This window comes from Engystomops pustulosus, chromosome 8 (assembly GCF_040894005.1).
Source record: "Engystomops pustulosus chromosome 8, aEngPut4.maternal, whole genome shotgun sequence".
Taxonomy (NCBI): Eukaryota; Metazoa; Chordata; class Amphibia; order Anura; family Leptodactylidae; genus Engystomops; species Engystomops pustulosus.
Window position 1 is genome coordinate 35,897,952 of NC_092418.1, and position 24,430 is coordinate 35,922,381.

The 24,430-nt window shown below is 40.6% G+C and overlaps 1 protein-coding gene across 2 annotated transcripts in view; it reads right to left on the reverse strand.

The window, feature by feature from the left end:
* LOC140075132 (multidrug resistance-associated protein 1-like) overlaps positions 1–24,430 on the reverse strand; it is a 43,542-nt gene that overhangs the window by 17,316 nt on the left and 1,796 nt on the right. For both annotated transcript variants that reach the window (XM_072120647.1, XM_072120646.1), the window contains 17 exons: positions 23,203–23,508; positions 20,663–20,839; positions 16,978–17,103; positions 15,624–15,761; positions 15,253–15,378; positions 14,885–14,946; positions 13,902–14,033; positions 11,910–12,137; positions 9,595–9,772; positions 8,044–8,205; positions 6,141–6,233; positions 4,691–4,894; positions 3,401–3,547; positions 3,236–3,323; positions 1,897–1,963; positions 1,257–1,383; positions 82–258 (listed from right to left, as the gene is read on the reverse strand). In XM_072120647.1, the coding sequence (XP_071976748.1) occupies positions 82–258; positions 1,257–1,383; positions 1,897–1,963; positions 3,236–3,323; positions 3,401–3,547; positions 4,691–4,894; positions 6,141–6,233; positions 8,044–8,205; positions 9,595–9,772; positions 11,910–12,137; positions 13,902–14,033; positions 14,885–14,946; positions 15,253–15,378; positions 15,624–15,761; positions 16,978–17,103; positions 20,663–20,839; positions 23,203–23,244 (2,274 nt within the window). In that variant the 5' untranslated portion in view covers positions 23,245–23,508. The remainder of the gene's footprint in view (positions 1–81; positions 259–1,256; positions 1,384–1,896; positions 1,964–3,235; positions 3,324–3,400; positions 3,548–4,690; positions 4,895–6,140; positions 6,234–8,043; positions 8,206–9,594; positions 9,773–11,909; positions 12,138–13,901; positions 14,034–14,884; positions 14,947–15,252; positions 15,379–15,623; positions 15,762–16,977; positions 17,104–20,662; positions 20,840–23,202; positions 23,509–24,430) is intronic.

Consider the following 24,430-nt stretch of genomic DNA (forward strand, 5'->3'; position numbering starts at 1 on the left):
AAATCTTTTGTCTACACAAGCAAATAACACAAAATAAATTTTTTTAGTGTTTATCAATTAGACATTTTAGTAGTTACCTACTTTTTCACCTATTTCTGTGTTTTCTCCCCCAGAAAGAATTTTTAGGTCAGGTAGTAGCGCACAAGCCCGGATAACATTATCATACCAGGCTTTGTCCAGTGTTTTGCCAAAAATAACATTCTCTTTAAAAGTGGCATTTGGAATCCAGGTTTGCTGTGGGACATAAGCAACAGAGCCCTGAAAAAGTAAAACCATAGTGTTACTCAACTTCATAAAGTAATTTCTTTTCATGAGTCATTAGCATAGCCCTTAACAGCCCTTTAGAGGGGTATTCCCACGGAGACAAGATTCTTAAATATACTCAGGATAACAAAATAACACATTCTCTAATTTACTTTTATTAACAAAAATACAGTATTTCACAGATCTAATTCCAACCTGTCTCTATTAGTCATGGTGTATTTAGTTTCCCCAGGATCCAACCGTAAATCTTATATGGTCAGGCAGGACAGATTCTTCTCCTGTCTGCAGGATGCAGTATGATCTATGCCCTTCCCCCGCCATTACAAGATGAGCTCACACAGACACTTCCTGGTGGCAAGCAGAAGCGCGCACAGACTTATTCTACAAGCTACAGCCAAGATAAAGCCTTTACAGCAGGGGAAAGAGGCATGTAGCAGACGTGATTGTGTGTTATAGCTGAGATATAGTATATCAGGGTGTCATGGTATGTTACATCCATCTCATGGATCTCATCATATCTTATATGTCTCAAGCTGAAGCTAAATGAAAGTGTAGATAAACCCTGGACCCTGATAATCTGAGCACATTTCCAGCAGACAGCATCTCATAGCACAAAGAGATCATGAAGTGTCTGCTTACAGAGTCCCCGCCCACACTCTGGATTCTTACACTGACCATCACTCAGTTATGTAGCAAAATTGTAAGTAAGTGGTTAAAAATGATCTTTAATGTGTAAACAGCACTAGGGGATAAAATCTGAGAAGTTTACTTCATGGGTAAACCCCTTTAAGTCAGAAAAAATTGTAAATGTTCAAATAATTTATTAAACATTTTTTCCACTTTCCTTTTCTTGAGTCTAAATTAAGACATGCAAATGCTGTATTGCAGAGAGTGTTCCAGAATCTTAACGAAACAGTAAGATCAAATAGACAATATCAGCACATTCAATGTAATTTTATTTAGTTCTAACACAAAAGAAAATATCTTAATACCTTCAGAGCGACTTTGCCCTCTACTTTCTCCATTTCTCCAAGAAGTGCAGAGAGAAGGGAGGTTTTTCCACAACCAACCTGACCAACAACAGCCACCAAGGAACCTTTCTGGATGGACAAATTAATGCTGCAATAAAAACACACACACATTACACAAAATAGAAGGTTTAAAGAATGTCTCTGGATCAATATACATCTAAAAACAGTATTTCTGCTAAGCTACAGGTGTCCGACTATAATGAGCTCTTAAGGGTTCATTATTTTTATTACCATTGGCCACAGGTGGTGTAAGTATAGGTTCTTTATTATTTTTTACACATCCTGTGGCCAATATGTTACTGCTTACATACATCAGGTCCAGATGGCACTTCATATCGCCATGGTCTCTGTTGGTATACAGAGGCTCTGCGGTCATGTTGGGCTGACAGGGTCATCCCACTACAGCCTGTGGCGGCACCCTGTATTATGCTGTAGTGTGTAGATGTCGATGTGACATCACCATTGAGCCGCTGTATAACAGAGGCAGGTGGTGAATAGAGACGCTCATTGGTCCAGTGGTAAGGACCGAGAAAAAAAAAAGTGAATATAACCAGAAGATATATTGAAGTAAAATAAAGTGAAAATCATTCATCAGTCCCACCTTCTAAGACATGGTTCATCCGTGGCACACCAGGTAAACGTCCCGTCACATACAACAATGTCATTCCCTTAATAGAAAAGAAATGCGATATGAAGCATATAAATTCCTCAAAGAGGTATTCTCATCTCAGCATTTACATGCAATTTCATTAATCAGCCTATATACATTTCTTCAATTAGATGTTATTAAAAAAATATTTTTTTTTATTTTATCTGTAAATTTTTTTTACTTTTGTGAAGATAATTTCTCATAAATGTTGTAATAACATTCAACTAAAGAAATGTTTACAAGTGGCAAATGAATTAAATTAAATGTAAATGCCCAGATGGGAAAACCCCTTTAATTACTTAAACTATGATCCTTGCACAGTATAAACACTTAGATACATTGGGGCCCGAATCACGTTTTTCCGCCGTGTTTCCCGAATATTACCGTTTTTCCTTGAATTGCCCTGGGTTTTTGGCGCACCCAATTGGATTGTGGCTCATCGGCGCCGGCATGCACGCGACAGAAATGGGGGGCGTGGCCATCGGAAAACCCGACGGATTCAGAAAAATCGCCGTATTTTTTTAAAAAATGTGTCGCTTGACATGCACTTTCCTGTACCCAGCCTAGCTTGGTGAACTCCAGCGGACCTCGGCGGATTTTAGCGTAGCAGCGACACCTGGTGGACATCGGGCGCACTACCTTAGTGAATTGCCGGAAGACCCGAATCAGCGACGGAGAAAATGCCGCTGGATCGCGAATGGACCGGGTAAGTAAATCTGCCCCATTCTCTCTGACATTTTTGCTATCTTGGGTTGTTAAATGGGTTATCATTCTACCACAGGATATTTATGTACATATTGATTGATTGATGTCAAACACACCATGACTTTATACAACAAATTTAGATCTCACTCTAAGGCTACATTCACACTGGCGTTGCCCACCCTACCGTAGCACGGCGGGCACACGGAAGTGCCAGGGGAGAGGAAGAGGGGGAGAGCACCGCACACCCCCGCCCCTCTCCACAGGAATATATGGCGCACGGCGCCGTATTCCGTAGAAGATAGGACATGTTCTATCTTTCTACGGGGTACGGAGCAGTAGGGTGCAGCACGTGTGCTGCAATGTACCGCTCCCGTTGGGCGCCGTGAGCGATGTATGGGGGACATATATCGGCCGTATATAGGTCCCCCATACGTTCATGTGAATATAGCCTAAAGAGGATTTTTGGGATAGTGCCACCACACTGGGCCATGAAAGAAACATGATCTGTAAGGTGTTAATCTGCTTCAAATCATACTGGTGGTAGTTTGTGATTATAGATTATAGAAACTTAAGTCTGGACACGTACTGCTAGAAGAGTCTAATGTCTCCACATTGTTTGATTCCAGTTCCTCTTCTGAGAAAAATTTTGCCAAGCGTCTCAAAGATACTGTTGACTAAAAGAAGGAACACATTACTGTACAAATGGATCTCAATTCCTGGGACATTCACAAAGGTTATATTCAATAAATACCTGTACAGTGAGAGTTATGGCCAGTGGGAACATTCGAAGAGGGATCCTAAGAATATTAAGTAACATGATGGTAACAAAAGCTTTCTGAGCATCAAGAATATTGTTCTCATCAATTGCCAAGAACACACCGAACATGCCAAGGGAAACCTGTGTAACCAATCACAAAATCCAAAATGGTCAAGAAGTACATATTTGTGGGTTCAAAGAATTGGTCCAGGATTAAAAGGTAAAAAAGCTGTAAATGGGCTGGGGAAGGCCATGGAGGGGAAGGGTTACAGAGGGGTCTGTAAACATGGGGTAAGATAGAGCATGTTCTATCTTTTTCCTGTACACAGTCTGGTGCCACGTGTCTGTGCACACCATACCGCTGTTAAACACAGGCCCAGAAATGACATATCCAGCGCGGGTGAATAGGAGCTCCGGAGGAGGCAAGTATAAGATGTTAATTGATTCAATATCTCCCCAAGCCATTTATAGCTTTTTTTTTGAAATCCAAGACAATCCCTTCAAGACAGAATTATTTATCAAAAGCAATGAAAGCAGCAATTGGCATTTTCACAACTTGATTGTACAAGCCTTTTCACCTTTGAGAAATTAAAAAAAAAAAGCTTACAGAGAAATCTCCTTAGACTGATCACATGCTTTCTGTATCACTGTAAGTTCCTTAAACCCCTTCATGCCACTAGGGTATGGGGCCAGAGAAGAAGTCCTAAGGCTAAGACTGGGTATGAAGAACAGCTGTGTGTGTGTATGGATGTAGTACCGCTAAATGTGCTCATGTAAGTCAGTGTATGTAGTAGACATGAGTGAGTGAATGTTGAAAAAGGTGTGTGAGTAAATGGTTGTAGCAGGGCTGTGTGTGAGTAAATGGATGTAGCATAGCTGTGTGTGAGTAAATGGATGTAGCAGAGCTGTGTGTGAGTAAATGGATGTAGCAGAGCTGTGTGTGAGTAAATGGATGTAGCAGAGCTGTGTGTAAGTAAATGGATGTAGCAGAGCTGTGTGTGAGTAAATGGATGTAGCAGAGCTCTGTGTGAGTAAATGGATGTAGAAGAGCTTTATGTGTGTGACTAGATATTGCAGGGCTATGTCTGAATGAATGGATGTAGCAGAGCTGTGTATGCTGTGCTTTTGTGTGACCAACAGGGAATTGTTAATTGGTGTCAAATATTTTCCTCTTTTGGATGACTAAATAAATGGTGTCTTATAGCCTGAAAAATATGGTATATTAATAATAAATAATTTTCTAACAATATATGAAGTTATCTACTCTCTCATTACGATCCATACCCAAAAAGGGGACGCCACAAATAGAGCCAGTGCTCCGGAAAGCAGCAGCGCGTTCTTTTTCACGGCTTTTAACTCCAGTCGCCTAAAGCTTTCCACCTTCTTCATGAAAGCAGTCTCCCAAGCGTACAGCTTCAGCACCTTTATACCTTGCAGAATCTCAGAGATGAGCTTTATACGTCCATCCTTCTGCTTCATCTGTTCCTCCTATGAAAACAAATGACTATTAGGCCTCATTTACAAACAGCACACGATCCTATTAAACTGCATTACTATGACATCTGGGACTGGGAGTAGGTCGAAGAAGGGCACCTTAGATTGTGAGCACCCCTGTGATCAGGGAGCAACATATGTGGATGCATGAATATGTTGTCAGTAAACTAATATTAAGGTAATGTGTGTTAACTGTGTATGTGTCTCCAAGCTTGGATTTTGTTATAAGGTAGTAGGGAATCTTTCAGTCCTGTTCTGTGTCCCTGAAGATTGCGTGCAATGTATATAAATATCGGGGAAGCCTCAGTCTATAAATCCTGGAAAGCTCCGTCTGACATGTTTCACTGAGAACTAGATATACAGATGTTTTCATACAGACGCCAGCTTTATAATCTTTCAGTTTATATTCACATATCCATCAGGCATCTGTAAGAACAAAAACCAGAAAGCAAACCAAGGACTGATCTGTTCTGTGGCAGACACCAATGGAGCCCACTTCACTGACAATAGTGAGGTTCATTGAGTATCCATCTTTGTCAAAACCATGGGCCCAAAAAGCATGGACATAGCTGCTGATGCTCTACTACTTCTTATCTACAAATGCTGACGAAAAATTCAGGGTAAAAAAAACACTGCCATGTAAACTAGGGGCTCGTGAGTCATTTGCTTGTTTCCTAAAAATCAGAAAAAAAATGATTAAAGTTACTACTTTACTAAAGAAAGTACATGCCAGAAAACTATTACAAGGCATGGAATCGGGACGACCAGGCCGATTTACTTCATGCCAGTATCAGACTACCGCGTATGGTACATGCGGTGTCCTTCACCACAGTGCAGAGGACGGGACTACATCATAGCAGGTCAAAAAGGGGGTCCTTCTTCCCTGCACGTCAACAGCTGTTTTGCAGGTAAGAAGGGACTCCTAGCATCATATATGACTATAAAGCTCAGACTCTCATCACCGGCACTGTAGTTGGTCAGTAAACAGGACACTGCATGGACCGTGATTCATGCACCAACCAGATTCATCTAAAACTGCACCAGCAGTTGGCGATGTACATTTTAGTTCTTTAGCAAGGGAACTATAACAATTATTAAGGGGTGTCCCGCACCAGTGAACCGGGCGATTAAGATTGGGTAATGATTTACCAGTATTAATATATCAGCCCTGATGTGTTGTAATATTGCACTAAATGTCACTAAAAAGGAAAAAAGTCAGGAAATAAAATCCTAGGTTTACCTGCAGTTTTTTTATGACTACCCCAAATACAGTCATAAAAGGAAGGTTTAAAATAAATACTCCGACTCCTACTAGAACAGCAACACCAAGTGTCTAATAAAAAAGAAAGATATCAGCAATCATTAAAAGGGATTTAATAAAGACAATCAAATCTAGCAAGTAAAGAGAACAATGGAGGGGCCTGGAATAAGAACACAAACATTGTAGCAATAGCAGAACCAAAGGAAACAGACACAACACTAGAATGAAAATATAAACTACTGTAACAATAACCACCCGAAATTAGGACTGTCACATGTGAAACGATGTAGTCCCATGTCAGGCATTTATTGTACATACACCTCTGAGACCTGCATGTAACCAGAATATTTGTGTTATACACGTGTGTCTGTGGATATAGCAATCATTCACTAAGCTCTTGTGGTTAATCTACAGATAATAATTTACAGCCTCTATTTGCTCTACGACTATTTATATGTTCATTAATATTCTTATGAACTCTGGTCTTATTTTCCTCTATCCGGCGTAGTAAAAACTCTCGCTCACATATTAAAGATATGCAGCAGGAAAACCTGTTCTCCCACCTGCATACCACAAAAGCTTTCACTGCTAAATTATAGACTCCAGCTAAGACTGTGCACTGTGACAGCTCCTTCATACACTACCACCTGTTGAATTTAAAGGCTTCTCTTATCTGTTCTCACGATTGGAGTGCATATAGCATTTCCATTTACCTGACCTTCCGTAGTAGGTGCAGGTCTATCCTGAACTCCGGGGTCATTCTCTGAGCAACTAGTAGTGACTGATGCAGTCAAATTACAGGTAAAGATTGTAATAAAAAGATAAGCAAACCAAAAATGTGCTACAGACAAATGTGTAGACCACAGGCTATCCTCCCAAACGAAAGGGGTTCTCCAGAGGTTGAAAAACATGCCTGCTTTCTTCCAAACACAGCACCCCTCCTGACCATGGGTAGTGTGTGGTATTGCAACTAAGCTCCATTCATTTCTATACAGCTGAGCTGCAATACCTGCACGCACCATGGTCAGGTATGGCACTGTTTTTGGAAGAAAGCAGCCATGTGCCCCCCCCCCCCCTCCGGAGAACCCCTTTAATACCGGTTAAAAAGGAACGTGTGACAGTGAGCTGCAGTTACCAGAAGAGTTGGGCGCCCATGAGCAACACTGGAAAGCGTGGGAAGAACTAGGGATCCTTAGAATTAAAGGAAATCTACCATCAAAATCCATCATGCTAAACCAGACGGACTAACTCATAGATCCAGGCACTGTGACTGTGGTAATCTTCTTATATTTGTTATCCGCCTTCCTTCTAAAAAGCCATTTTTTAAATTATGTTAATGAGACAAAAAAGTTCTTGGGGGCATTACCAGAGCTTCTGTGTGCTCTGGCTTCATGGACCTTTACACTGTCTCCCCCTCTGCTCTCCCAGCTTCTGAAGCTGCAGCATGGTAGGGCTCTGGTAATTCCCCCCAGAGTCTTACTATCTTATTGGCATAATTTTATTTGGTTGATTTTAGAAGAAAAATTCAGCCATGAATAACAAATATAAGAATATTACGACAGTCTCAGTGCCTGGATCTATGTGTAAGTGTCCCTGGATTATCCTCCTTGATTTGATGGTAGATATAAATGATGGTGCATCCTAGACAAATGCTGGGGTAGATTTACTTAAAAGTCTTAAAAGTCTAAAACATATTTTAGGTTTGGCTCAAGGCATTTAAGCCAGTTCTTTTTGTATGTGTTCTGTCTGCAATTAATCCTCCCCTTGTAGTCACGCTCCACATCATGTGATAGGACAGAACGTTAGTGACAAAGATATATTGCAAAACACTGCATGAAACATATTTAAAAAAAATGTATCAAACAAACTAGAATTCACTGACCTGCCACAGGAAATACATAGCAAAAATGATTGTAATTGGTGCCGACCACATATAGTTCAAGCAAGTGGCCAAGTCCATGAGCTTCTGGACATCGGTGGAGATCAGATTCACAATTTCACCAGCCGAGGAATTCTTTCTTCCAGAGTTGGAAATAACTAATGCCTTTATGGTTAGAACAATAAGAAACAAAATGTTAAATGAATAAAAACTTAAAAAATAGGAAAATAGATATAAATATTGTAAATTTATTTAATATTCATGCTGGTTTTGTGGCGTGACAGGACCTATGTCTGCTGCTCCACAATATACTGCACTTAAAAGGGTGTTCCAGTGCCAGTTCGGAACATGGGCCACATTTAATACTGCGAATTGACAGAATTGAGTCACACCCTCTGGGGCTTTTTTACTAAGGGTCCGCGGATCGCATTTCCGTCAGACTTCCTGACAATTTCGGGATTTGCGCCGTTGTGACAGGTATTTAGTAGGGAATTCTGTCGCATGCGATCAGATTGTGGCGCAGAGGCGCTGGCTTTCATGCAACAGAAATCGGGGGGCGGGCTGTTGGGCGATCCGACTGATTAGGACTGAGCGCGGGATTCAAGATTCAAATTTTGTCGCATCCAATGCACTTACATACACCGGGAAGAAGAAGGTGAAGTCCGACGGACCTGAGCGGGGAAGTGGCAGATGCAGGATATCGGGCCCACAATCTTAGTGAATCGTGGCACAGTGCATTGTCAGCAGAAAATGCACTTTAGGGAACTATAAGGGACTGGGTTAGTAAATGTGCCCCAATATGTTAATGGTGCACCTAAAAAAAGATGATGCACACTTCCCAAGCACTGCATCTGGCGTACCCTGCATATTAGTGGGGCAAACTGCACATTTTGCATTACTTTTGATAAATGTGGCCTACGCCTCTACCAGCATCTCCAATTCTGTATCTTACAAAACCACAATGTGAACTGAAAGATGAGATTCTTATGTTTAATATGACACCAAAAGAATGTTTCTAGGTGCTATAGAACCAAAAGTTGGGGCCATCTAAAGTGACACTACACCTACAGCCTCTAAACTAGACTCATCTCATCAAATATGACTCTCCTCTGCTCATTTTCACATGGCTTCGGAGGAAATTTTCTTAATATAGGTAAATGGGTAAGACTGCACATAAAAGAGGTAATTCTATTAAGGACAGAAGTCCAAGAAAAAAAATTACCCTTTCTTTGCCGCAGTTCCACAAGCCAAGGTTTCAGCTTGATAAAAACGAGAAAAATAAATTAGAAAAAAAAAGCGGCCACATCTGTTTCCCTTTAAATTTAATTGGAGGCAGATTGGTTTATATAATGTGTGTCAAAATCCACGACGAGCAGTTTGTAACTCAAAAAATTCAAATCTTGGCAATCCTTAAATTAAAAGTGTGATGTGATCCAGCCATTATATGCTCCATCCTATCTTTCCCACAAAATAATAAGAAAAGTGAACCACCAATTCAGAGTAAATTTCAAATAGGAATTTCCCATTTGGGAAAAGACAAAAAAAATACCATACCTTCTTATAGACACTGCCAATGACTGCTGATCGGAATCTCATTCCAATAACATAGCACAAGTAGTCGTGTTGGTGAAGGAAGATGGACTGGAAACAAGGGCAAATGAGTAGGAGCACAGCGATAAAAAAGCTTTGCCAAGTTGGCACTGTAGAGTCCTTTAAACGGTCAAGAAGTAGTCTGGCGAAAAATATTATATTTAGCGTAATTAACTAACCAATAATGAAAATCTGATCTCACACATATATTATTAAACAGCAGACTAGAGAAATCATAGCATCGTAAAACCACAACCTATTTCAAACTTAGGAGACCTAGCATCACAAAATAATTACCGCATATACTCGAGTATAAGCCAAGTTTTTCAGCACAAAAAATGTGCTGAAAAACCCTAACACGGCTTATACTCGACTCTATTAAAAAAAACAAATGTGATGCTGAACCTCACAATAAGGTGCAGAAACTCCTCTCATTATTGTATCCCACAGTTACTACTCAGCCTTTGGCAATTAGATTTTAGATTTTTTTCCTGCTTGACAGCTTCTGCTCTGTAAACATTATGTGAACTCATGTTGTTGTAATCTGCTCTGTTGTTCGTCAAATAAAGAAAATTATAAAAAAAAAACAAAAAAAAAAACAAATGTGTCCGACATTAGATTCGTGTCCCCACACGCTCCGTCACATGCACCATGACGTCAGCCGCACGCTGACATTCTAGTGAGTGCACCGGCATTGGCACACGCTATGATGTCACCAAGCAGGGTGGGCAGGGTTAACACGGTATATACTTGGAGACATGGGCTGCTGGCTATAAACTGGTGGAGCAGGGGTTGCAGGCCATATACTGGGGGGCATGGGCTGCAGGCTATATACTGGTGGAGCAGGGGTTGCAGGCTATATACTGGAGGGCAGGGGCTGCAGGCTATATACTGGAGGGCAGGGGCTGCAGGCTATATACTGGAGGGCAGGGGCTGCAGGCTATATACTGGAGGGCAGGGGCTGCAGGCTATATACTGGAGGGCAGGGGCTGCAGACTATATACTGGAGGGCAGGGGCTGTAAACTATATACTGGAGGGCAGGGGCTGCTGGACATATACTGGGGGCAAAGGGCTGGCTGTATACTGGGGGTATGAGCTAGCTGTCTATATACTGGGAACAAGGGGGTTCTGGCTATATACTGGGGGCATGCTATATACTTAGCTTATACTCAAGTCAATGGGTTTTCCCAGTTTATGTTAAAATGAGGTGTTTTGGCTAATGGTTTCTATAGCCTTAATATTTCCCAACCTGCTTTTATAATAAGCATTACTTCTTCCATTCACTTCTAAAAGTATTTCAGACTACCTGCCAGCAAACTGCATATATTCATGCTATTGTGCAAGGCTGTGAGTCCTTGTGTCATCATCATTATCTTCTCTCTGGCCTGCCAGCTCTTACTTCTCCCCCTGATTCAGCTGTTAGCTGACTCCGTGATTCAAGCAGATCTATTTTATGCAATCCCGATCTCCTCAGCTTATCTAAGCAGGAGGGAGGAAGAGATAGCACAATGCAGAGGAGATAATGGATGATAACACAGGGGCTCCCAGCCTTGCATAAACAAACGTTCCTGTGACTGGAAGGAAGCCAGGTATACTTTTATATACTTCTAAAAATAAAAAAAATTGGGAATTAGTATTAAAAAGTTTATGATCACAGGTCCCCTTTAAAGATGACAATCGTATCTCTCTGGCCTCATCAGGCTTTTGGTTCTATGATTTAAAGAAACAGGTTCAACCAATAGCCCTGCAGGCAAGAAAACTCCTAAGGCTGGTGCCAATAACAAGAAAATAAAACACCTTCCCAAATTCAAAACTGGGGAGAATAAAATTGCGGATCATTATCCTATCCAAAAAATCTAGCTCCCATAACCATGTGATGTTTTGCCTTCAAAGAAAGCCATCGAGGGCCCTTGTTGAACATGTTAGGTGTATCAACATCCTGTGGCAGCTCACACTGAATATGAATATATTATCAATGTAGATATTATACAGATCATATGACAGAGTTCATTTGAAGGAAAGTAATTCTGCATTCTTGGAATTGTTTTGTAGTTAGAACTGTATTTCTGGATATTTCTATATTGGATGTATTAAAAAACTTGTACCTTTAAGCTAATAAATAAAAATATGCAAACACTACACCAACTATACAAGCAAAAATTCCCCTTATGATTTTTATAAATCAACATGACACATGGACTACAGGTCAAAGCCTCTACCAGTTATAGCATATCATAAATCAGAAGTGCCCTGAACTTCTCCTTGTTAAACCTCATACCTCATAAGCTGAGGGCTGATGAAGAGGAACGCAGTGTACAGGACCATTAAGAATGCACTAAGCAGGTAGTGGTAACCAAAAGAATTCATGATGATCTTCACAAGGGACTTGTTATTCATCTGCATGCTGGGATTCTTCAGAAGTATTTCAGTCTCCTCCTGACCTTCTTGATAAACCTGAATATCATTATCCTCTTTGGAGTTAGAGAAGTTTGTGTGAACTTCTAACCTGTAATCATATAGCAAGTCACAATTATTCAGATAAACCTAAACGGAGAATGATTAAATCTAAAATCAAATTAAAACCTCATCACGTGACCACCCCCCTGTCCGGTCTGGATTTTCTATTGTGTACGGGCGATCCCCTACTTAAGGACACCCGACTTACAGATGACCTCTAGTTACAGACGGACTTCTCTGCCCACTGTGACCTCTGGTGAAGCTCTCTGGATGTGACTATAGTCCCAGATTGTAATGATCAGCTGTAAGGTGTCTATAATGAAGATTTATTGATAATCCTTGGTCCAATTACAACAAAAAAATGTCAAAATTGTCACTGGGGCAAAATATTTTTTGTCTGGACCTACAGTGATAAAATATACAGTTTTGACTTGCCTCTAAATTCAACTTTAGAACAAACCTATGGAACCTATCATGGGACCGCCTGAGTTCCACCATATGTTTAAGTTATTGACCGCCATCAAAAAAACTTTTTATGGCAAATTTTGAGCACAATAAATGGGTCACTATGCTTAAAATGTTTTTTCCCAATTGGTAGGGGTCCAAATGAATGGAGTAGTAGTTGAGCAAGTGCAGTTCTGCTCCATAACCTCCATGACATTGCTGGAGATCGCTAAGCTGTGTGTTTGGAAAGTGCACAAGTTTGACTGCTACTACATTCACATAGAAGGCACAGGAGCCATGTTTTTGGGGCCAGTGGGCATCCTACAGATCACCCTGTGTTTTCCCAAATGCACACAGGGGGGTCCTGACCCTTTTCTGTATGGAACCTACATATTTCTGATGGTGACCATGTAACAGCAGACCATGTTCCAGTCTTCATTGACAAAAGGTGGTTTAGAGTATGCTATGTGTTACCTGCACAGCTGCAGTCTCAAATATCTTTGGAATGTAGATCGGTCTCTCCTTTGTCATGTAATCTACTAGTCATCTAAGTACACAATTTAGCAACCTTCATCCCAACAAATTCATACATGATATAACAAATATACTTGATTGAACCATAATATAACAAATATAGTTTTCATTCAGTGATTTCAATGAGCTTAACTGGGATTGCTACATATAGAACTGGATAAGGGGCATAGTTACCATTGCAAATGTGCTAGTTGTATGTATACATTGGGGGGGGGATTCATTAAAGTGTTGCAGTCTCCAAAAGTGCAAAGCTCCACAGCACTAGTCAAGCTCTGTGATGTGATGTCACAGTTAAACATGTTGAATTCTACTTTTATACTTGCTTTTAGCTGGTCTAAACTGTGTGCCATAGCAAAGCGCAGCACCCTCCTTGTTTTTTTGGAGCACAGACTATTTTCAGCCCGGCCACGTTCCTTTTAGTGGAGGAGTCAGAGAACAGTCAAAAAAAGTACAGTGCTTGCACAATGAAGCCAGGGTGTACTGCTTCAGCTCCATTAAATTACTTTGCAAGCATGGGGAGCACCAGAGATGGCTCTGATACGCCTCAACAGACAATCTGTAGGTACGTATAAAGGTTTTTTTTTTTTACAGTGGCCACAGAGAGAACTCAAACCGGGGCGATTTGGGACACTAAACCACCCAGGACCTGTATGTGGTTTAGTGTGCCAAATCGCCTTTAATGCTTTTAAATGCTTCTATTTTACATATGAATTTCAGAGAAAAACTTTTTGCACCTCCTGTAAGTCTATGGAAAGAGTTTACATGTTGTCCTTTTATTTCCACGTCTACGATTTGATGAAGTTAATAAATACATATTATATTCCGTTAGACTTACGGTTTTGTCTTATGCCATTCTTTCTGGATCTCTTTTGAGAACTTTGATAATATTTCTTCAGCTGTGTCGGATTTCCGTAAGGACCAAATATCATCTGCTTTTAATGGGTGTTTATAACCCCTAAACATTATTCTTAAATGGAAAGAAACACATAGAAATGATTAAGTTACCTCTTAAAATATCTCAAAGACCACTAATTATGTGGTTGTAAAGTCTTTTCTGAGATTTGTATACTGTTAACCTATTCTTAGGATATGTCCCCAATATTAGATCAGTGGGGCTACAACTCTCACCATCCAACATGATGCCCTGTCACCACCATGAGGGCTGATGTTATGAGGCCACATCTACAGCTCATTTTAATACAGTTGAATGGAAATGAGCAGCAACACTATGCAATATATAACATTTCATGATGCAGATGTTATAGAATGCCTGGTATACGGGGTGCAGAAGACTTCTCCGATCCGATTAGCTGTTCAGAAGGGTTGGTGAGGTCTCTGATTCTAACCCATCTGTTTTTGATGACATAAGTATAAGTCATCAATATAGAAATCTCATCAATTAAAAAACAAAATTCCTGGTAGATTCTGATGAGGGGAGGGCAAAGAAAGAGTGTCTTGGCCTCCATTGGCGTTATGGGGGCCTATAGGTCTTTTTGGTGCGTTACTTTTCCAGTGGTTATTAAATTTGGTAGGGAAAGATAGTGAAAAAGCTACTATAAATGATTGGGAATGTTCCCCTAATATATAGTAAATGATATATATCCTAATTGGCTATTGTGATCCAGTCTACTTGCCTTTACTAAAGTTTCATACAGATGCTTATAGATGCAATCTGCTTAGAAAAACATATGGGCCATTGGGGCATGAACATGAACTATATACAGATAGACAATTATATATATGTGGTGGTAATCTGGATATCAGAGCTCTATACTCAGGAAAAATATAAATTATATATATTGTTATGAAATCACTTACTCTGTAAACCAGCTGAATGTAATTTTGGAAAGGAAAGAAGCACTTGACAGAGGGCAAGCATTCTGGGACAGAAAAAAATATGTATCAGTATAAATAAACAAAACATTCTAGTTCCATATGTACTGTATATGAATTCTCCTTAATATTAATTATTTTCTGCACCAAAGAAGCTGCATGAAAAATCCAAATTGACCTGCAGTACAGATTATACATCCACAGCATATCAATCCTGTTGATCTTCACCATGAATTTCACCATAAGATTTGTACCAGATTATGGTAATGTATTATCTGCTATAGAGTGAGGGGAGCTTATCCAATCATTATGAGAAAAAAAAGAAAATAGGAAAAAAAAAAGCTACTACATACCATTTCATTTTTTACACTGGTAAAAAATGAAGGTCGATCATTGAAGAATGACAGAATGCATTGCAGGAGCAAGAGTAAGAAGTACAACATAAACAGCGCATACCGCAACCGATTAATGTCTTCTGCCTTTAAAAGAAGCAAAAAAAAAAAGAGTTCAAATATTTATCATCAGTTCAGGAATTTTTTAAAATTTGTCTAATTTTAGTGTATGTAGTTCACAAAACAATTGTTCCTTAGCAGAAATGTGAAGCAATGAACATGGGAAAAGCAGCAAAAACTGCTATAACTATACTGTGGTCTCTTTTTTCTATCTTCCTACTTTGATCAAGCTAATAGCCATTGTCATTGTAAAGACTGTTTGGTATCCATACCTGGGCAAGGGCTGTTGTGATTTTGGTTCTTAGCTGGAAGACAGAACATATAACAGCCAATATCCAGAATATCAGCAGGAGAGCTGATGACCGGACCCCTCTTATCCTCTCATACTGAATTAGACACGCTGCAAGAAGCTAGAAAGTAGCAAACAGAAAAAATAGACTTATTTATTATAAAGTTTTCAGAACAAATAAAATCGCAATTATTCATAATAATAGATTCTTTACATAACACTATATAACATTTGCCTAGTATGTGAAGTGGAGATATATAAAAAAAAATCTGACAGGCAAACTTATTTATGAGATTGAAAAAGTTGTGCTGTAAGTAATGTAATTGTACATAGAGTTTATATACCGTATAAGCCGAGTTTTTCAGCACAAAAAAGTATTACTCACCTTCCCCCACCTGCAGCCCCTGCCTCCCAGTATACAGCCTGCAGCCCCTGCCCCCAGTATACAGCCTGCAGCCCCTGCCCCCCAGTATACAGCCTGCAGCCCCAGCACCCCAGTATACAGCCTGCAGCCTCTGCCCCCCAGTATACAGCCTGCAGCCTCTGCCCCACAGTATACAGCCTGCAGCCTCTGCCCCACAGTATACAGCCTGCAGCCTCTGCCCCCCAGTATACAGCCTGCAGCCCCCTGTTCCCCGTACACAGCCTGCAGTCCCTGTCCCTAGTATACAGCCTGCAGCCCCCTCTCCACAGTATACAGCCTGTAGCCCCTACCCCCCAGTATATAGCCTGCAGACCCTGCCTCCCCAGTATACAGCCAGCCAGCGCATGCCCCCCAGTATATAGCCAGAAACCCCTATATACTGGGGGGCATGTACTGGCTGGCTGTATACTGGGGGCAGGCTGGGACCAATGCATTTCCCACCCTCGGCTTATACTTGAGCCAATCAGGTTTTTTCCCCCCAGTTTTTTGTGTTAAAATTAGGTACCACGGCTTATACTCGAGTATATACAGTAAGTTGATTATAACTTCAGCAGTCAGAAATATTGCTAGTACCCCTGTCAGACAAAACAAACCTGCTTAGAATATGTGCCCCAAAAATAATTGCAAAAATGAAACACTGGAAATTCGTAAAGGGAAAGTTTTCACAATTAAAACCAGAAATTCAGGCTTTGACCTCCATTCAGTTTTAGGCTTCCCCTATCACCTATTATCACTGGTAGATGCTGTGCTATTTGCCTCAAGATTTATAATAGAAATATGACTGTAATTTAGCCTGTGGTTATAATGTGATGACTTCTGAAGAGTGATCGCTGCAAAACAGGAAGTGTGAGCCTATTCCAGTCAAATTCAAAACTACAAAATGTCAGTGCGACAAACCACAGGTTTCCATTACCATGGCAGCCCCAACAATAAGCGGGCTAATAAGGAGAGCCGGCGGATCAGCGATGCCGTGTGTCATGTTCCACACGGTGTAGAAAAGTTCTGTGTAGCAGATAAGTGCCAACAAAGCTGAAAGACACTGCAACGAAAGAAAAATCAAACAACCAATTATGATAGACAGGAAAAAAATGTTAAAGCGAACCTGTCACCAGGAATGTCATTTTAGCTGGTGACAACTTACGATAGCCTATGCTATGCAGATTTTAAAAAACGCCTTTGTCAGCATTCTGAATAATTTCAGTGGTATATATAAGTTTAATTCACATTACCTGGGTCCCTGCCAGCAGCGTGTGGTGAGTCCTGAGGAGGGGCATCTGCAGCATGTGTGCGCCTGTGTCAGTCTTCTCTCCTCCACACTCATCAAAGGAGGTGCATGTTGTAGAGGAGGAATGTACACAGTCTCCTTCTCCGGGACTCACCACATGCTGCTGGCACAGAGCCAGGTAATGTGAAATAAACTTATATAAACTACTGAAACAATTCAGAATGCTGACAAAGTCAGCTTAGCATAGGCTATCAGAACTACAGCTAAAAATTACATTCCTGGTGACAGGTTCGCTTTAAGGTACGAAAATAACAATTCTACAACAATCTATTGTTGATACATAAAATATTTTAAAATCTTTTTTCACCTGATCTGAAGTCATTTCAAGCAAAAATCTGCTTCAAATCCACATCATGATGCAAATTTCATGCAGATGTTCACAAGTCCATAGACTTCAATGAAGCAAATCACTTGTGACAGGCTCATTAAAGGGTTATTCCCAGGAAGACAAGTTTCCTATATGTACCCAGGATAACAAAATAACACTTCCTCTAATTCACTGTTATTAACAGAAATGCAGCATTTCCCAGATATAATTCCAACCTGTCTCCATCAGTCCTGCTGTACACAATTTCAGTTGCCCCTATACACAACCCTGTAACTTCTGACTTCGGGTCGAGTGGTGGCCATCTTGGATTTCTGTGTGACAGCATGCAGATGAGATTTCAGTCTCTCTCTGCTGTGAGCCTGTAGCCACGCCCCCAGCACGGAGCTCAGAGACACCGGTTACTTCCTGCCAGGAAATCGTGAGCACAGAGAGAGGCTGCAAACTACAAGCTATAAGTAGATAAGTGATCCGGGGGAAGGGGGAGGCAGGCACATATCTGTGAGATGTAGCAGAGCTCACAGTGTTACAGTGTAATGGTCTGTCAGCCTGTGTCTATCATGCCTCTGTGTAATCTCATGCATCTCTGATCTGGCTCATCTCTCTTTCTATGTGTCAGTACAATGTCAGAAGCCAGATGAAAGTGTATATACACCTGTACCCTGATAATGTAACCACATTGTCACCCCACAGAACTAGTGTCTGCTTTAGAGGCCCTGCCCACACCCTGGGATTTTACACTGAGCAGCCTAGGGAGTGATAGGAGCTAAAACAGCAATAAAACTGAGTAAAATTGTAATGTAAGGTGTTAAAATGATCTTTATTGTATTAACATCACTAGGGGATTGAAATGTGAGAATTTTCTTTCGTGGGGAAACCCCTTTAATTTTTTTTCTGCATCACATATCAATTTCCGCACAGACAAATGCATTTAATCTACATTTTTTGTACCTGTGGAAAATGTTGCTCAATACAGAAAAAAAATATGATCATGTTGCATTTCTTGTGTGGCCTCGCGAGCGTTTTTTTTTTTTTTAAATTACATCAGATCAAGTAAATAAAAAATCCATTTACAATAAACTTATGCGATTTGAGGGGAAGTTCAAACGTCACAAGTTGTCTTATGCTAAATGCATTCTCCCCTCATCCCCAGTCATTTCCATCCACTGCTCCCACCCCCCCTTTACGTCAGGTCACTGCCGCAAGCAATTCTAGTTTCAACTGCCCCCGGGACTCAACACACACTGCTGGCAGGGAGCCAGGAATTGTTAAAGAAACAATTAAAAAGCAATGGTTTTATTCAGATGCGCGACAAAGGCATCTTGGAAAGAAACATGCCAGAGGCTATGAAGCCTAATATAAAAATGACCTTACTGATAACAGGTTCTCGTTAAATACTGTCCATAATTTATAATGAATCATGAATGTAAGGACAGCAGATTGTCTGGTATAGAACCATGTTATTCCCATTGCTGAAAATGCTCACATTACTGTAGATCCCTCTGGGATACCTGCAGCTGCTCCCTCTATTTGTGCCTGGAGCCCAAGAGACGACGCACCATTATGAGAAGGAGATTTGTGTCCTTGACAGTGGTAAATGCATTGTTTAAAGAGTTTTAAAAGAACCCTTCTACATGACTGTAAAGGTATAATGCTGCAATAAAAACTGGCAACAGGTCATTGACCAAAAGTATACTGTATCCCTGCACTTCTCACTTGTAGCTGTGTAGGCAATGTTGACATTTCTGATTTAGTAATACAATAGTTTTGCTTAGGGCAAGCTTCTATAAAAATATAAAAATCTACTACAGGCAGTCCCCGGGTTACATACAAGATAGGGTCTGTAGGTTTGTTCTTAAGTTTTATTTGTATGCAAGTCGGAACTGTATATTTTATCATTGTAACCCACAGCAAAATTTTTTTGGACTCTGTGACAATTGGATTTTAAAAATGTTGGATTGTCATAAGAACCAGGATTAACACTAAAGCTTCATTACAGACACCTGTGATAACTGTTATAGCTGATTATTGTAGCCTAGGACTAAAGCACAATAAATTACCAATATCCAGAGGTCTGTTTGTAACTAGGGGTCGTATGTAAGTCAGGTGTTCTTAAGTAGGGGACCGCCTGTACTTTGTAATATATCATCATTATGTATCTTTGGTTGTGTTTCACAGCTAGTGTTTAGAATAAAGTCGGTAACTAGTGGATCCTGACTACAAACGTTGTGCTATGTATGTAGTCAGGTTTGGTAGAAGTTATCCTAAGCGTACCCAGCTTGCAGCCTAAACACATTTGTAACAGAAATGCTGTGCGCCACATTTAATGAAGGCCTTAGGCCATTTTACGCTGTTTTTGCTCTATCTTTTGGCCGCAAGCACGGCCGTGCGCCACTATTCTCTATGGAGAGGAGAGGGGTGAGCAGTGCCGATGTGTGTCCGCCAGCCATAGCCGTGTGTGTTTGTGTGCATGATCCCTTATACTGCACCAGATCATTCAGACACAATGATAAATATGGCACAGCAGAGAACTGTCTAGTTCTACTCTATACTGACAAAAACATTTATACATCTGCCCCATTATGGCTGGTCTCCTTCACAGCTACATTCAGACAGCCGTCTGCTCATCCAAACAGTTCCCCGGCAAGCACGGGGCAGGGAGTAGGAGGTGGGAGTGTGAGTGCTCTTCAACCCTCCTCCTTCCATTCGCAGACTAGCGGCCACACCACAAATCTGCAAAGATAAAGGACATGTCCTAAATTTTGCAAAAAACCTTTTGGAATTACCCTTTCTCATAACCCTATTCAAAAACATCCCCCTCACCCTCCTGCAGAAGGCAGAGGTGAAGGTTTTATGGTGTCTGTCAAGGTATACATGATGCTGTGGCTACACAAAGCACTTCTAGCAAGGGTTCTTCCAATGGAATTGCATGCATAGGGTATACAATGAAAACAAAGCAAATGAATGGAGTACATTTAGATTACTTACTGTTTTTGCTTTGTTGAGTAGAGACAACCTGATGTAGCCCCGGCCATGTCGTCTCAGATAGAGGATGTAGAATGGTGAACAGGCAAAGAGGTAAAAACAGGGTATCCAGTAAAGGATTGTGTTGTGAAAACACCAGGAGAAGTCAGGGTTATATGTGTGCCAAGTCTGGTTTACATCCTGCCCAAAACAAAAAAATAACTATACAACACATCATATACAACATATAACAGTGAGAGTGTATTCTTATAGCAGGAATTGTCTGCTCATGCACTTTCCTATGTGATGTGAATAACATGCTCTATAAACTTTTTAATCCATCCAGGAATTTGGGGCATAAACTAGTGGCCACCAAAATGGGAGAAGGATTTTGGGAAAGATTTTCCAGGCAGAAAACTTGTGCCATAATCTGCTGTGGGATCCTACCCTGCAACTTCCAAAAATGTATATAAAAATGTGGTGTTGCATGAAACTAATTTAAGTCTCATGCAACATAATGTTGGTAATATGGGATCAGCGCTAAAAACCAGTCCTACAAGTAGCTGCTGACTATAAACAATATAACCATCAGTTAATTATTGACCATAGCAGTGACATCGGGTAAGTAGGGAATATTACACTTATATGGCTCTCAGTGATTATCTGCCTTCTGATTTATGGTGTACTGTAAGTTTAGCAAATATGGACTGCTAAACAATATTAACATAGTGAACAGCCAATAAAAAATACTAATGATAGACAAGGCTGTAGGGGTTAAACGGATTTCTAGAATCACACTACCGATAGGATATCCACAGGTAAGGTAATAAGTATCACATCAGGATAAGATCTGCTCTATTAATTCCCATTAAAATAGAAGTACAATTAAAATAATGCACAGGATTTGGTGTTAGACCTCATGCAGACAACCGTAGGAGAGAAGAGTCGGCTAACTCACGCCTGCCCTAGAGGTCTATTGTGCGCGGACCAGAGCAGGTCCTATTCCTGCCTGATATTGTGATGTTGTCGCTCAGCTTCCTATGGAGGTGGGAGGGGTGAGGAGCGCTCAGCTTCCTATCTCCACCCCACCCCAACAAATAAAGATTTCAAACTCAAATGGTTTACGGTTCATTTTTTTCACATGGAACATCATTATTGGATCAATTCGTGTCCGACTGCAGTTGGTCACTTGACCCCTTTGCAGATCAGCCCCATTCTAGCGTTCAGTTTTGAGATTATACTAAGATTTGTCATTGCCAAGTCTGATTATAAAATTCCTATATATTCCCCAACCAAAGGGAGGGGGGGGGGAGAAACCAATTTTGAAAAATGAAAGTAAAAAAAATACATAAAATATGGCAGATTAAAACTATGCTAATCCACAAGAGTGGAACACAAAAAAGATTCCATCCCGGCAGACTTAATGGTTATCAGTATATAATAGTTATCAGTATATTCTTCCTCTGAGAGGTTTAGAATCAATAACTATTTCACATTATTCTCAAGTAAGAAAACACTCATTTCCTGAAGAATTTTGCTCTAATTTGGAATCACCAACAATGGATATTCTCACGGGGAAACTACTCCCTGCAGTTACCGTAACAAGTGATTTTACTAGAAAAGTAACAAAAGTATCCATACCAGGCAGCTTATTATAAACTGATGATATCTCATGTACAAGGTTTTTTATTGATTTGTTTCTGATATAACATTGTTAATGTAATCATGTCTTTCATCAATAAACCTGGTATAATGATAAAAGATATATCATTTACACTGCAAAGTGCATGTTATACCTTCTCTGCACACAGACCTTTCTAGAGACAAAGCTGCACTAGAACCTGCTGCAGACGGCACAGATCTCCTTCTAGTACTGTGTGATAAACCCTTACAGGAAACCAGGGACACTTACTCATAGATCCAGGCACTGTGACGGTGGTAATCTTCTTATATCTCTTATCCATGACCTCCTTCCTTCTAAAATCAACTTTGCTTTGCCACAATGCTATGAGCAAGAATGGAGAAGTTACCAGTCCCTTCATGCTGTTGCTTCTCAGGCTGTAACACTGTCTCCCCTCGCCCCTGCTCCCTCAGCACTGCCATCTTCTTATGCCTAATGTAATCTCACACAGTGGGAGGGGGGAAGTACTCCTGTACAGTTTTACATTCTGTGAAGCTGCAGGACAGAGAGGCTTAGGTAGCATCCCTTTAGTATAATATAAAAGTTGATTTTAGAAGGAAGGAGGCCATGGATAACAAATATAAGAAGATTATCACAGTTATGGAGCCTGGATCTATGAGTAAGTGTCCCTGGTTTATCATGATGGATTTTGGTAGATTTCCTTTAATTGATATTTATTGAGCCTGGAGCCCCTCTGGCTAATTTAAGAAGTTAAAAGAAGAGCAGATCCTGCCTGAGGGGGCACACACTAGCGTGTACGTGTACTTGGTTTACAAACCTTAATCCTGGTGGTAGATGTCCATTAAGAACATGGTGTTGGAGTGTGTATAACCTGTTTATTACCTTCTATGGAATGTTCTAAAAAATTGAAAATTAAACTTACCCAGAATTTCTCAGATTCGTCAAGTTTGCAGAGCCACTTCATACTGGCAACAGGTAGGATGCCACTGGATCCTTGATGTTACAGTCAACCACAGCGCTATAGGTAAACTGTCTAAAATCCCACCATCATAGCAAATAATACATTTTGGGTCTAAACATCCGAGTTTTCTGGTGCATGGAGATATTATCTATAACGCTGCCTCTATTTCAGACTTTCCAACATTCCAAGATCTTCCTCTCATTGTTCAAGTCCATTTGTCAAGTTTCCTTTTTGTTCCATTAAGCAGCCGGCTCTGCCAATCACACCCTGCAAGAGAAACACAGCTACTTACTGGAATAACCACTGCCCCAGATGTACCAGAGGAAGACATGGCCAGGAATGTAAAACCCCTAAGGATTCTTACAGCGCTCAACTATGTATTTATCCATGAATGTATTCAGATTGTCTAGTGTTATTTTCCAACTACCGGTAACTGCAGGCAGTCCCCGGGTGGCATACAAAATAGGTTCCATAGGTTTGTTCTTAAGTCGAATCTGTATATTTTATAATTGTAGATCCAGACAAAAAAAATTTTGCCCCAGTGACAATTAGAGTTTCAAATTTTTTTGCAGAAATTGGACCAAGGATGATCAATAAAGCTTCATTACAGACACCTTACAGCTGATTATTACAGTCTGGGACTATAGTAAAGCATCCAGAGAGCTTCACAAGAGGTCACAGTGGGCAGAGGGGTCGTCTGTAAGTCCAGTGTCCTTAAGTAGGGGACTGCCTGTATTTCTTTCTTGTTACAGAATAGGGTTTAGATTTGAGATCTCTGGAGATGCAAATGATAGGACCCTCAATATGCAAGAAAAATGGGGTCCTCTGAGTTTATAGAGTAGTAGTCGACTACCTCCTTCAGTCCAGTGCAGGTAAATGGAGCGATAATAAGAATGCCTGGCCATTTCCCCATTCAATTTACAAAAAAATAACTCCATTCACACGGAAAACTCTGGGACCCCCATTGTTGTGATCATGGGGGTCATAAAGTAATCATGTGGTACTGTGCATGACTGCCTCCGCTCTATACACTTACGTCTACAGCTGACTACTGCGCCATTCACAAAGAGGACTTGGGTATTACTCCCCTAATTGGTGTAGGTACCAGCAGCCCCTTTCACACAAACGTATAAAAATGGCCATGTGCTACCCATACCGTTTTCACACGGGTAGCATACAGCCATATTCA